Source organism: Hemibagrus wyckioides, linkage group LG16, assembly GCF_019097595.1.
Source record: "Hemibagrus wyckioides isolate EC202008001 linkage group LG16, SWU_Hwy_1.0, whole genome shotgun sequence".
Taxonomy (NCBI): domain Eukaryota; kingdom Metazoa; phylum Chordata; class Actinopteri; order Siluriformes; family Bagridae; genus Hemibagrus; species Hemibagrus wyckioides.
Window position 1 is genome coordinate 23124285 of NC_080725.1, and position 13864 is coordinate 23138148.

The 13864-nt window shown below is 48.6% G+C and overlaps 1 protein-coding gene across 1 annotated transcript; it reads left to right on the forward strand.

Annotated features, from left to right (window-relative positions):
- Nucleotides 1-425: 425 nt before the first annotated feature.
- On the forward strand, nt 426-13823 carry swi5 (SWI5 homologous recombination repair protein). Its single transcript, XM_058412297.1, has 5 exons — nt 426-683; nt 2378-2426; nt 2542-2651; nt 3167-3261; nt 13137-13823. The coding sequence occupies exons 1-5, from the start codon at nt 580-582 to the stop codon at nt 13199-13201; spliced, it is 423 nt and encodes a 140-aa protein (XP_058268280.1). The 5' UTR covers nt 426-579; the 3' UTR covers nt 13202-13823.
- The last annotated feature ends 41 nt before the right edge of the window (nt 13824-13864 follow it).

Sequence of the window (13864 nt, forward strand, 5' to 3'; positions counted from 1 at the left end):
CTATGGAATAAAACTAGCTCTTAAATGGGATACCATTACAAATTAAAAATGAACTCTTTAATTCCACCAACTTTTGATATTACTGTGTAATATTAAACAGGTAAATGCATGCACCGTGTCCTGATACCACACTGACACTTTACTGTTGGCTAGTTTTGGGTTAAATGTCAATATTCTGAAAATAGATAAATTTAAGACGTCTTTAGCAAAGGTAAGGTTTTTGTAAATCTGTTAAACATATTTCTGGCTGCAGCTGATTTGATTAGGGAAGTCCTGTCCTGGGATACATATGCTTGCGCTTGATTAGGAACCTCTCCAATATGGCGGAGGCAGTGACGTGTTGCACTCACTAGTAACAGCGTCACGTTATGTTCCGCCCTGACTTCCGGAATCACCAATCAAATCACCCGCTTTGAAGAATGACGTGTTCGATTATTTTAAAGCAAGGCGGGCTCCAGTAAACATCAGAATGGCGCACTTAGCTAATCTCTTAAAGCTAGCTGTCTGACCGGCTAGTCTGTTAATCGCTATATATACAGAAGTTCTCAAAATAATAAAGAGGCTTAAATTAAGTGCAGAATGGATTCTGAAACCGGACAAAATATAAAATTTGATCTCGATGGAGATAAAGCTTTAAAATTTACACCACAAAGAGGCGGAACTTCGCTAGCTTCAAGAAAAAGGTAAACGTACTCTTAGCGCTTAGCACGAGCCTGACTAGCAGGGTTGCCAGATTGAGGCATTTCTTTGACGGATTGTTAAAATTTCAAACAAAGAAAAACACACCGATAAATTAAAAAAGTTAAACTTTTAAGTTCCATAAAATTCAATGAGCTGATAAACGGTCAAATATTTATTTATATAAATATTTAATTTTGTTTCACAATTATTCGTGTTCTACACCCCCCTCGACATGCTCATTATTAATGTTTTATTATTTCAGCCAGTCACGTGCTCACTTTCCTAAAGTCTTTTTAATACAACACCGATCAGCCATAACATTATGACCACCTGCCTAATATTGTGTTGGTCCCCCTTTTGCTGCCAAACCAGCCCTGACCCGTCGAGGCATGGACTCCACTAGATCCCTGAAGGTGTGCTGTGGGATCTGGCACCAAGATGTTAGCAGCAGATCCTTTAAGTCCTCTAAGTTGTGAGGTGGAGCCTCCATGGATCAGACTTGTTTGTCCAGCACATCCCACAGATGCTCAATTGGATTGAGGGAATCTGGAGTCAACACCTCACACTGGCTGTTGTGGTCATCAAACCATTCCTGAACCGTTTCTGCTTTGTGGCACGGTGCATTATCCTGCTGAAAGAGACCTCAGCCATCAGGGAATACCGTTTCCGTGAAAGTGTGTAGATGTTCTGCAACAATGCTTAGGTAGGTGGTACGTGTCAAAGGAACATCCACATGGATGGCAGAACCCAACAGAACCCAAAGCAGGACACTGCCTCCGCCGCCTCGCCTTCTTCCCATAGTGCATCCCGGAACCATGTGTTCCTCAGGTAAGAGACGCACACGCACCCGGCCATTTAAAAGAAAACGTGATTCATCAGACCAGGCCACCTTCTTCCATTGCTCCATGGTCCAGTTCTGATGCTCACATGCCCATTGTTGGTGCTTTCAGCGGTGCACAGGGGTCAGCATGGTCACCCTGACCGGTCTGTGGCTATGTGGCCTCATACACAGCAAACCGTCCTGCATTGTGTATTCTGACCCCTTTCTATCAGAACCAGCATTAACTTCTTCAGCAATCTGAGCAACAGTAGAAACAGAATGGCTGATCAGTGTATATAAAACACTTTAAACTCTGTGTGAAGGTGGAAAATGTCTCACACACCGTAAACCTGGAAGTATTGTTTTGGAGAAGATTTCGGTGTGTTTCATCCTGAAACTTCATTCAGTAACGCAGGAATATGAGGAAAGTGTGGAAGAAAGAAGATAAACAAAAAAGACTTGAGGGGAGCTGAATGAATCATTTAAAAAATAAAAAGTGGAATAAAAGTCTTATTAAAAATGTATTACACTACAACATGCCTAATACTTCATAAACCTTCTTCTTTTCTAGATATATTAGTTAGATATATGAGATGGTGCTACCAAATTCTACTGAGTCTGGAGAGTTCACTTGTGCAGAAATACACCAGATTTACAATAGTAATATTGCAGAAAATCTTCTTCATTTTCAGGCAAAGTAAAAGGCAAAAAAGGCAAAAATCTACTCCTTTACAGTAGATTGTTCATGGAGAAAAATGATCATTTCCTTATTTCTGAAGGCTCCTGTGTTCTACAGAATCGCTTTACATTCACATGTACTGTATGTAAGGGTGCACAAACTTTTGCACTCGACTAATCGTGTTCTTACTCAAACAGGACGCTTCAGTCAGGATGTAAGAAAGTCTACTCCAGTTTTAAATCTCCGGTCAGTAACAGCACTCACGTGACTCACGTTTCTCAGGTACATTAAAACCGTTTTCATTAAACACGGACACACAGATGGTCACTGAGAGCTGTGTGTGTGTGTGTGTGTTGAACAGGTTCAGGTTTCCAGCACGCTGAATAACGGGGTGTGTATGGAGGAGGAGATCAGAGAACTACAGAACACACTGATGCAGCTGGACTCCGACATCAAACTACTGGAAAATGAGTGAGTGTGTGTGTGTGTGGACATATGGTAGATTATTCAGCCAGTAATTTTATGCTTTACTTCACATCATGGACATTAAACCTGATTCTTTCACCTGTAAGCAGCTCCAAAATTATTGGTATTATAGAAACAGAGCTTAATTTCTAAAATCTGCGATCAAACTTAAACCATTGTTCGGCCTATACACTGATCAGGCATAACATTATGACCACCTGCCTAATATTGTGTCACTCCCCCTTTTGCTGCCAGAACAGCCCTGACCAGTCCTGCACTGTGTATTCTGACCCCTTTCTATCAGAACCAGCATTAACTTCTTCAGCAGTTTGAGCACCAGTAGCTCATCTGTTGGATCGGATCACACGGGCCAGCCTTCTCCCCCATGTGCATCAATGAGCCTTGACCCTAGGCCAGGAGCTGTGTAAAATGTGATTTCCTGATGAATCTGTTGTTGTGTTTGTTCAGAGGATATTTAAGTGATGTTAGTATGTTGTGATTGATTTTTTTTTTTAATACAGAGGCGTGTGTGTACACGAGCTGGATCTCCACATTAACCTGCTCCACGAATATAACGACATCAAGGACATCGCTCAGACTCTTCTAGGCAGACTGGGTAAAGCTCACACACACCAAGGCCCTGTCCCAAATGCCTTCATATTCACTACATACAGTGAGCGAAAAAATGATTTGATCCCCTGCTGATTTTGTACGTTTGCCCACTGACAAAGAAATGATCAGGTTTATTTGAACAGTGAGAGACAGAATAACAACAAAAAAATCCAGAAAAACACATTTCAAAAAAGTTCTACATTGATTTGCATTTTATTGAGTGAAATAAGTATTTGACCCCTTTGCAAAACATGACTTAGTACTTGATGCCAAACCCTTGTTGGCAATCACAGACGTCAGACATTTCTTGTAGTTGGCCACCAGGTTTGCACACATCTCACATCTCAAGGAATTTGGGCCCACTCCTCTTTGCATCCACTACCCATTTTCAATGTCCTGGCTGAGGGAAGGAGGTTCTCACTCAAGATTTAACGGTCCATGGCTCCGTCCATCGTCCCTTTGATGCGGTGTGGTTGTCCTGTCCCCTTAGCAGAAAAACTCCCCCAAAGCATAATGTTTCCACCTCCATGTTTGATGGTGGGGATGGTCTTCTTGGGGTCATAGGCAGCATTCCTCCTCCTCCAAACACGGCGAGTTGAGTTGATGCCAAAGAGCTGGATTTTGGTCTCATTTGACCAAATGACCTCTGAATCATTCAGATGTTCACTGGCAAATTTCAGATGGTCCTGTACATGTGCTTTCTTTATCAGGGGGACCTTGCGGGTGCTACTGGATTTCAGTCTTTCACGGTGTAGTGTGTTACCAATTGTTTTCTTGGTGACTGTGGTCCCAGCTGCCTTGAGATCATTGACAAAATCCTCCAGTGTAATTCTGGGCTGATGCCTCGCCGTTCTCATGATCATTGAAACTCCATGAGGTGAGATCTTGCATGGAGCCCCAGTGCATGTGGACAGGTGTCTTTCATACAGTTAAGGAGCTGAGATTAAGAGCACTCCCCGAGAGTGCTCCTACTGTAATCTCAGCTCCTTACCTGTATAAAAGACACCTGGGAGCCAGAAATCTTTGATTGATAGGGGATCAAATACTTATTTCACTCATTAAAATGCAAATCAATGTAGAACTTTTCTGAAATGTGTTTTTCTGGATTTTTTTGTTGTTATTCTGTCTCTCACTGTTCAGATAAACCTACCATTAAAATTACAGACTGATCATTTCTTTGTCAGTGGGCAAACGTACAAAATCAGCAGGGCATCAAATCATTTTTTCCCTCACTGTATGTTCACTGTGTAGGGTTTAAGCACGCTGCTGCCGAGATTCAGATGCCGAAATACAGCATTCTGATATGCTGGGGATTACATCACAACACACACACACACACACACATGCAGAGACTCAGACACATGCAGATATGCCCAGACACAGAGACAGAGGGAGACAGACACACATATGCAGTGTCCCACAGAGAGAGACCGACAGACATATGCACATGCAGTGACGCAGAGAGAGAGACAGACACACAGGCTGCATGCAGAGAGACACACACATTCACACAGAGTGAGAGAGAGACAGACATGCAGAGAGACACACACATGCACTGAGGGAGAGAGACACACACATGCATACAGAGTGAGTGAGAGAGAGAGACACACACACATGCATACAGAGTGAGAGAGAGAGAGAGACATGCATACAGAGTGAGTGAGAGAGAGAGACACACACACACATGCACACAGAGTGAGACACACACACATGCATACAGAGTGAGTGAGGGAGAGACACGCACACATGCATACAGAGTGAGTGAGGGAGAGACACGCACACATGCATACAGAGTGAGTGAGGGAGAGACACACACACATGCATACAGAGTGAGTGAGGGAGAGACACGCACACATGCATACAGAGTGAGTGAGGGAGAGACACGCACACATGCATACAGAGTGAGTGAGGGAGAGACACGCACACATGCATACAGAGTGAGTGAGGGAGAGACACGCACACATGCATACAGAGTGAGTGAGGGAGAGACACGCACACATGCATACAGAGTGAGTGAGGGAGAGACACGCACACATGCATACAGAGTGAGTGAGGGAGAGACACGCACACATGCATACAGAGTGAGTGAGGGAGAGACACGCACACATGCATACAGAGTGAGTGAGGGAGAGACACGCACACATGCATACAGAGTGAGTGAGGGAGAGACACGCACACATGCATACAGAGTGAGTGAGGGAGAGACACGCACACATGCATACAGAGTGAGTGAGGGAGAGACACGCACACATGCATACAGAGTGAGTGAGGGAGAGACACGCACACATGCATACAGAGTGAGTGAGGGAGAGACACGCACACATGCATACAGAGTGAGTGAGGGAGAGACACGCACACATGCATACAGAGTGAGTGAGGGAGAGACACGCACACATGCATACAGAGTGAGTGAGGGAGAGACACGCACACATGCATACAGAGTGAGTGAGGGAGAGACACGCACACATGCATACAGAGTGAGTGAGGGAGAGACACGCACACATGCATACAGAGTGAGTGAGGGAGAGACACGCACACATGCATACAGAGTGAGTGAGGGAGAGACACGCACACATGCATACAGAGTGAGTGAGGGAGAGACACGCACACATGCATACAGAGTGAGTGAGGGAGAGACACGCACACATGCATACAGAGTGAGTGAGGGAGAGACACGCACACATGCATACAGAGTGAGTGAGGGAGAGACACGCACACATGCATACAGAGTGAGTGAGGGAGAGACACGCACACATGCATACAGAGTGAGTGAGGGAGAGACACGCACACATGCATACAGAGTGAGTGAGGGAGAGACACGCACACATGCATACAGAGTGAGTGAGGGAGAGACACGCACACATGCATACAGAGTGAGTGAGGGAGAGACACGCACACATGCATACAGAGTGAGTGAGGGAGAGACACGCACACATGCATACAGAGTGAGTGAGGGAGAGACACGCACACATGCATACAGAGTGAGTGAGGGAGAGACACGCACACATGCATACAGAGTGAGTGAGGGAGAGACACGCACACATGCATACAGAGTGAGTGAGGGAGAGACACGCACACATGCATACAGAGTGAGTGAGGGAGAGACACGCACACATGCATACAGAGTGAGTGAGGGAGAGACACGCACACATGCATACAGAGTGAGTGAGGGAGAGACACGCACACATGCATACAGAGTGAGTGAGGGAGAGACACGCACACATGCATACAGAGTGAGTGAGGGAGAGACACGCACACATGCATACAGAGTGAGTGAGGGAGAGACACGCACACATGCATACAGAGTGAGTGAGGGAGAGACACGCACACATGCATACAGAGTGAGTGAGGGAGAGACACGCACACATGCATACAGAGTGAGTGAGGGAGAGACACGCACACATGCATACAGAGTGAGTGAGGGAGAGACACGCACACATGCATACAGAGTGAGTGAGGGAGAGACACGCACACATGCATACAGAGTGAGTGAGGGAGAGACACGCACACATGCATACAGAGTGAGTGAGGGGGAGACACGCACACATGCATACAGAGTGAGTGAGGGAGAGACACGCACACATGCATACAGAGTGAGTGAGGGAGAGACACGCACACATGCATACAGAGTGAGTGAGGGAGAGACACGCACACATGCATACAGAGTGAGTGAGGGAGAGACACGCACACATGCATACAGAGTGAGTGAGGGAGAGACACGCACACATGCATACAGAGTGAGTGAGGGAGAGACACGCACACATGCATACAGAGTGAGTGAGGGAGAGACACGCACACATGCATACAGAGTGAGTGAGGGAGAGACACGCACACATGCATACAGAGTGAGTGAGGGAGAGACACGCACACATGCATACAGAGTGAGTGAGGGAGAGACACGCACACATGCATACAGAGTGAGTGAGGGAGAGACACGCACACATGCATACAGAGTGAGTGAGGGAGAGACACGCACACATGCATACAGAGTGAGTGAGGGAGAGACACGCACACATGCATACAGAGTGAGTGAGGGAGAGACACGCACACATGCATACAGAGTGAGTGAGGGAGAGACACGCACACATGCATACAGAGTGAGTGAGGGAGAGACACGCACACATGCATACAGAGTGAGTGAGGGAGAGACACGCACACATGCATACAGAGTGAGTGAGGGAGAGACACGCACACATGCATACAGAGTGAGTGAGGGAGAGACACGCACACATGCATACAGAGTGAGTGAGGGAGAGACACGCACACATGCATACAGAGTGAGTGAGGGAGAGACACGCACACATGCATACAGAGTGAGTGAGGGAGAGACACGCACACATGCATACAGAGTGAGTGAGGGAGAGACACGCACACATGCATACAGAGTGAGTGAGGGAGAGACACGCACACATGCATACAGAGTGAGTGAGGGAGAGACACGCACACATGCATACAGAGTGAGTGAGGGAGAGACACGCACACATGCATACAGAGTGAGGGAGGGAGAGACACGCACACATGCATACAGAGTGAGTGAGGGAGAGACACGCACACATGCATACAGAGTGAGTGAGGGAGAGACACGCACACATGCATACAGAGTGAGTGAGGGAGAGACACGCACACATGCATACAGAGTGAGTGAGGGAGAGACACGCACACATGCATACAGAGTGAGTGAGGGAGAGACACGCACACATGCATACAGAGTGAGTGAGGGAGAGACACGCACACATGCATACAGAGTGAGTGAGGGAGAGACACGCACACATGCATACAGAGTGAGTGAGGGAGAGACACGCACACATGCATACAGAGTGAGTGAGGGAGAGACACGCACACATGCATACAGAGTGAGTGAGGGAGAGACACGCACACATGCATACAGAGTGAGTGAGGGAGAGACACGCACACATGCATACAGAGTGAGTGAGGGAGAGACACGCACACATGCATACAGAGTGAGTGAGGGAGAGACACGCACACATGCATACAGAGTGAGTGAGGGAGAGACACGCACACATGCATACAGAGTGAGTGAGGGAGAGACACGCACACATGCATACAGAGTGAGTGAGGGAGAGACACGCACACATGCATACAGAGTGAGTGAGGGAGAGACACGCACACATGCATACAGAGTGAGTGAGGGAGAGACACGCACACATGCATACAGAGTGAGTGAGGGAGAGACACGCACACATGCATACAGAGTGAGTGAGGGAGAGACACGCACACATGCATACAGAGTGAGTGAGGGAGAGACACGCACACATGCATACAGAGTGAGTGAGGGAGAGACACGCACACATGCATACAGAGTGAGTGAGGGAGAGACACGCACACATGCATACAGAGTGAGTGAGGGAGAGACACGCACACATGCATACAGAGTGAGTGAGGGAGAGACACGCACACATGCATACAGAGTGAGTGAGGGAGAGACACGCACACATGCATACAGAGTGAGTGAGGGAGAGACACGCACACATGCATACAGAGTGAGTGAGGGAGAGACACGCACACATGCATACAGAGTGAGTGAGGGAGAGACACGCACACATGCATACAGAGTGAGTGAGGGAGAGACACGCACACATGCATACAGAGTGAGTGAGGGAGAGACACGCACACATGCATACAGAGTGAGTGAGGGAGAGACACGCACACATGCATACAGAGTGAGTGAGGGAGAGACACGCACACATGCATACAGAGTGAGTGAGGGAGAGACACGCACACATGCATACAGAGTGAGTGAGGGAGAGACACGCACACATGCATACAGAGTGAGTGAGGGAGAGACACGCACACATGCATACAGAGTGAGTGAGGGAGAGACACGCACACATGCATACAGAGTGAGTGAGGGAGAGACACGCACACATGCATACAGAGTGAGTGAGGGAGAGACACGCACACATGCATACAGAGTGAGTGAGGGAGAGACACGCACACATGCATACAGAGTGAGTGAGGGAGAGACACGCACACATGCATACAGAGTGAGTGAGGGAGAGACACGCACACATGCATACAGAGTGAGTGAGGGAGAGACACGCACACATGCATACAGAGTGAGTGAGGGAGAGACACGCACACATGCATACAGAGTGAGTGAGGGAGAGACACGCACACATGCATACAGAGTGAGTGAGGGAGAGACACGCACACATGCATACAGAGTGAGTGAGGGAGAGACACGCACACATGCATACAGAGTGAGTGAGGGAGAGACACGCACACATGCATACAGAGTGAGTGAGGAGGAGTCACGCACACATGCATACAGAGTGAGTGAGGGAGAGACACGCACACATGCATACAGAGTGAGTGAGGGAGAGACACGCACACATGCATACAGAGTGAGTGAGGGAGAGACACGCACACATGCATACAGAGTGAGTGAGGGAGAGACACGCACACATGCATACAGAGTGAGTGAGGGAGAGACACGCACACATGCATACAGAGTGAGTGAGGGAGAGACACGCACACATGCATACAGAGTGAGTGAGGGAGAGACACGCACACATGCATACAGAGTGAGTGAGGGAGAGACACGCACACATGCATACAGAGTGAGTGAGGGAGAGACACGCACACATGCATACAGAGTGAGTGAGGGAGAGACACGCACACATGCATACAGAGTGAGTGAGGGAGAGACACGCACACATGCATACAGAGTGAGTGAGGGAGAGACACGCACACATGCATACAGAGTGAGTGAGGGAGAGACACGCACACATGCATACAGAGTGAGTGAGGGAGAGACACGCACACATGCATACAGAGTGAGTGAGGGAGAGACACGCACACATGCATACAGAGTGAGTGAGGGAGAGACACGCACACATGCATACAGAGTGAGTGAGGGAGAGACACGCACACATGCATACAGAGTGAGTGAGGGGAGAGACACGCACACATGCATACAGAGTGAGTGAGGGAGAGACACGCACACATGCATACAGAGTGAGTGAGGGAGAGACACGCACACATGCATACAGAGTGAGTGAGGGAGAGACACGCACACATGCATACAGAGTGAGTGAGGGAGAGACACGCACACATGCATACAGAGTGAGTGAGGGAGAGACACGCACACATGCATACAGAGTGAGTGAGGGAGAGACACGCACACATGCATACAGAGTGAGTGAGGGAGAGACACGCACACATGCATACAGAGTGAGTGAGGGAGAGACACGCACACATGCATACAGAGTGAGTGAGGGAGAGACACGCACACATGCATACAGAGTGAGTGAGGGAGAGACACGCACACATGCATACAGAGTGAGTGAGGGAGAGACACGCACACATGCATACAGAGTGAGTGAGGGAGAGACACGCACACATGCATACAGAGTGAGTGAGGGAGAGACACGCACACATGCATACAGAGTGAGTGAGGGAGAGACACGCACACATGCATACAGAGTGAGTGAGGGAGAGACACGCACACATGCATACAGAGTGAGTGAGGGAGAGACACGCACACATGCATACAGAGTGAGTGAGGGAGAGACACGCACACATGCATACAGAGTGAGTGAGGGAGAGACACGCACACATGCATACAGAGTGAGTGAGGGAGAGACACGCACACATGCATACAGAGTGAGTGAGGGAGAGACACGCACACATGCATACAGAGTGAGTGAGGGAGAGACACGCACACATGCATACAGAGTGAGTGAGGGAGAGACACGCACACATGCATACAGAGTGAGTGAGGGAGAGACACGCACACATGCATACAGAGTGAGTGAGGGAGAGACACGCACACATGCATACAGAGTGAGTGAGGGAGAGAGACGCACACATGCATACAGAGTGAGTGAGAGAGAGAGACACACACACATGCATACAGAGTGAGAGAGAGAGAGAGACATGCATACAGAGTGAGTGAGAGAGAGAGACACACACACACATGCACACAGAGTGAGACACACACACATGCATACAGAGTGAGTGAGGGAGAGACACACACATGCATACAGAGTGAGTGAGGGAGAGACACACACATGCATACAGAGTGAGTGAGGGAGAGACACACACATGCATACAGAGTGAGTGAGGGAGAGACACGCACACATGCATACAGAGTGAGTGAGGGAGAGACACGCACACATGCATACAGAGTGAGTGAGGGAGAGACACGCACACATGCATACAGAGTGAGTGAGGGAGAGACACGCACACATGCATACAGAGTGAGTGAGGGAGAGACACGCACACATGCATACAGAGTGAGTGAGGGAGAGACACGCACACATGCATACAGAGTGAGTGAGGGAGAGACACGCACACATGCATACAGAGTGAGTGAGGGAGAGACACGCACACATGCATACAGAGTGAGTGAGGGAGAGACACGCACACATGCATACAGAGTGAGTGAGGGAGAGACACGCACACATGCATACAGAGTGAGTGAGGGAGAGACACGCACACATGCATACAGAGTGAGTGAGGGAGAGACACGCACACATGCATACAGAGTGAGTGAGGGAGAGACACGCACACATGCATACAGAGTGAGTGAGGGAGAGACACGCACACATGCATACAGAGTGAGTGAGGGAGAGACACGCACACATGCATACAGAGTGAGTGAGGGAGAGACACGCACACATGCATACAGAGTGAGTGAGGGAGAGACACGCACACATGCATACAGAGTGAGTGAGGGAGAGACACGCACACATGCATACAGAGTGAGTGAGGGAGAGACACGCACACATGCATACAGAGTGAGTGAGGGAGAGACACGCACACATGCATACAGAGTGAGTGAGGGAGAGACACGCACACATGCATACAGAGTGAGTGAGGGAGAGACACGCACACATGCATACAGAGTGAGTGAGGGAGAGACACGCACACATGCATACAGAGTGAGTGAGGGAGAGACACGCACACATGCATACAGAGTGAGTGAGGGAGAGACACGCACACATGCATACAGAGTGAGTGAGGGAGAGACACGCACACATGCATACAGAGTGAGTGAGGGAGAGACACGCACACATGCATACAGAGTGAGTGAGGGAGAGACACGCACACATGCATACAGAGTGAGTGAGGGAGAGACACGCACACATGCATACAGAGTGAGTGAGGGAGAGACACGCACACATGCATACAGAGTGAGTGAGGGAGAGACACGCACACATGCATACAGAGTGAGTGAGGGAGAGACACGCACACATGCATACAGAGTGAGTGAGGGAGAGACACGCACACATGCATACAGAGTGAGTGAGGGAGAGACACGCACACATGCATACAGAGTGAGTGAGGGAGAGACACGCACACATGCATACAGAGTGAGTGAGGGAGAGACACGCACACATGCATACAGAGTGAGTGAGGGAGAGACACGCACACATGCATACAGAGTGAGTGAGGGAGAGACACGCACACATGCATACAGAGTGAGTGAGGGAGAGACACGCACACATGCATACAGAGTGAGTGAGGGAGAGACACGCACACATGCATACAGAGTGAGTGAGGGAGAGACACGCACACATGCATACAGAGTGAGTGAGGGAGAGACACGCACACATGCATACAGAGTGAGTGAGGGAGAGACACGCACACATGCATACAGAGTGAGTGAGGGAGAGACACGCACACATGCATACAGAGTGAGTGAGGGAGAGACACAGGCAGAGACAGACATGCAGAAACACATGTACAGAGTGTAGAGTCATGTATAGGAGTATGATAATGGAGCTACATTCTCCACAGTCCCTCCACATAAAGAGGTCCTGTTGGAGCGTCAGAGTGCCGTACAGCCTCACTACTGTCGCCTCTTCACCCTGTGTGTTAACACAACTGTCCTTCTGTGTGTCCCGCTCACAGCCGGCCTGCGCAGCGTCACCACACGCGACTTGTATGCCCGGTTCAGCATGGAGCTGGACGACTGATTGGCTGAGCTGTGTGCTGTGGGAGGACAGACCACGGTGTTCCCACTGACTGCTGACTCTGGAGTTGAATTGCTTCATTCTCACATCCCCAGGCTCACTCAGTGAGTTATGAGCGGAGTCACTAATACACCCAGGAGTGCAAAAATCTGTTCATCGGCAGAGGAGCGTCCGCTGTGCGAGTCTCCGTCAAACGGCTGTTGCTATGGAAACCATAACCTATTAATATAACCCTGTGTTACTGCTGTTCTAGAGAATGAATCAACCCCTGATTGTTCAGTTTTGTTCATCTCTCCACAGCGCGTGTGAATGAGAGAGCATCTGTAAAAGTCTCTGTTTAAACTGTTAGAGTTTATATATAAAATGTAGACGGATGTAAAGTTCCAGTGTTTGTCTTGTTTTGAAATAAACAAACACTAGACCTTTTGTTCACTTCAGTTTGACCAAAAGTAATAAAACCTCTCTGAACATGTGGGCTGTAGGTGATAAATGATGGGTGGAGAGGTGAAATACGTGGCACGAGCAGTGGAAAACACTGATAATGTCTTATAGCGCTGATAGCAGCCTGCAGTAATCTCTCATCCTTATCTAGAAACGCTTTTAAATAAAAGACTATTCACGCTCACTCCTTTTTTCAACTCTTCTTTTTAAACTGGTCATCATGTC

Coding starts and splice junctions, on each gene's coding strand:
- swi5 (XM_058412297.1), top strand. CDS start 580: ATGGATTCTGAAACCGGACAAAATATAAAATTTGATCTCGATGGAGAT. Junction 2,652..3,166: donor ATCAAACTACTGGAAAATGA/GTGAGTGTGTGT, acceptor TTTTTAATACAG/AGGCGTGTGTGTACACGAGC. Junction 3,262..13,136: donor GACTCTTCTAGGCAGACTGG/GTAAAGCTCACA, acceptor TCCCGCTCACAG/CCGGCCTGCGCAGCGTCACC.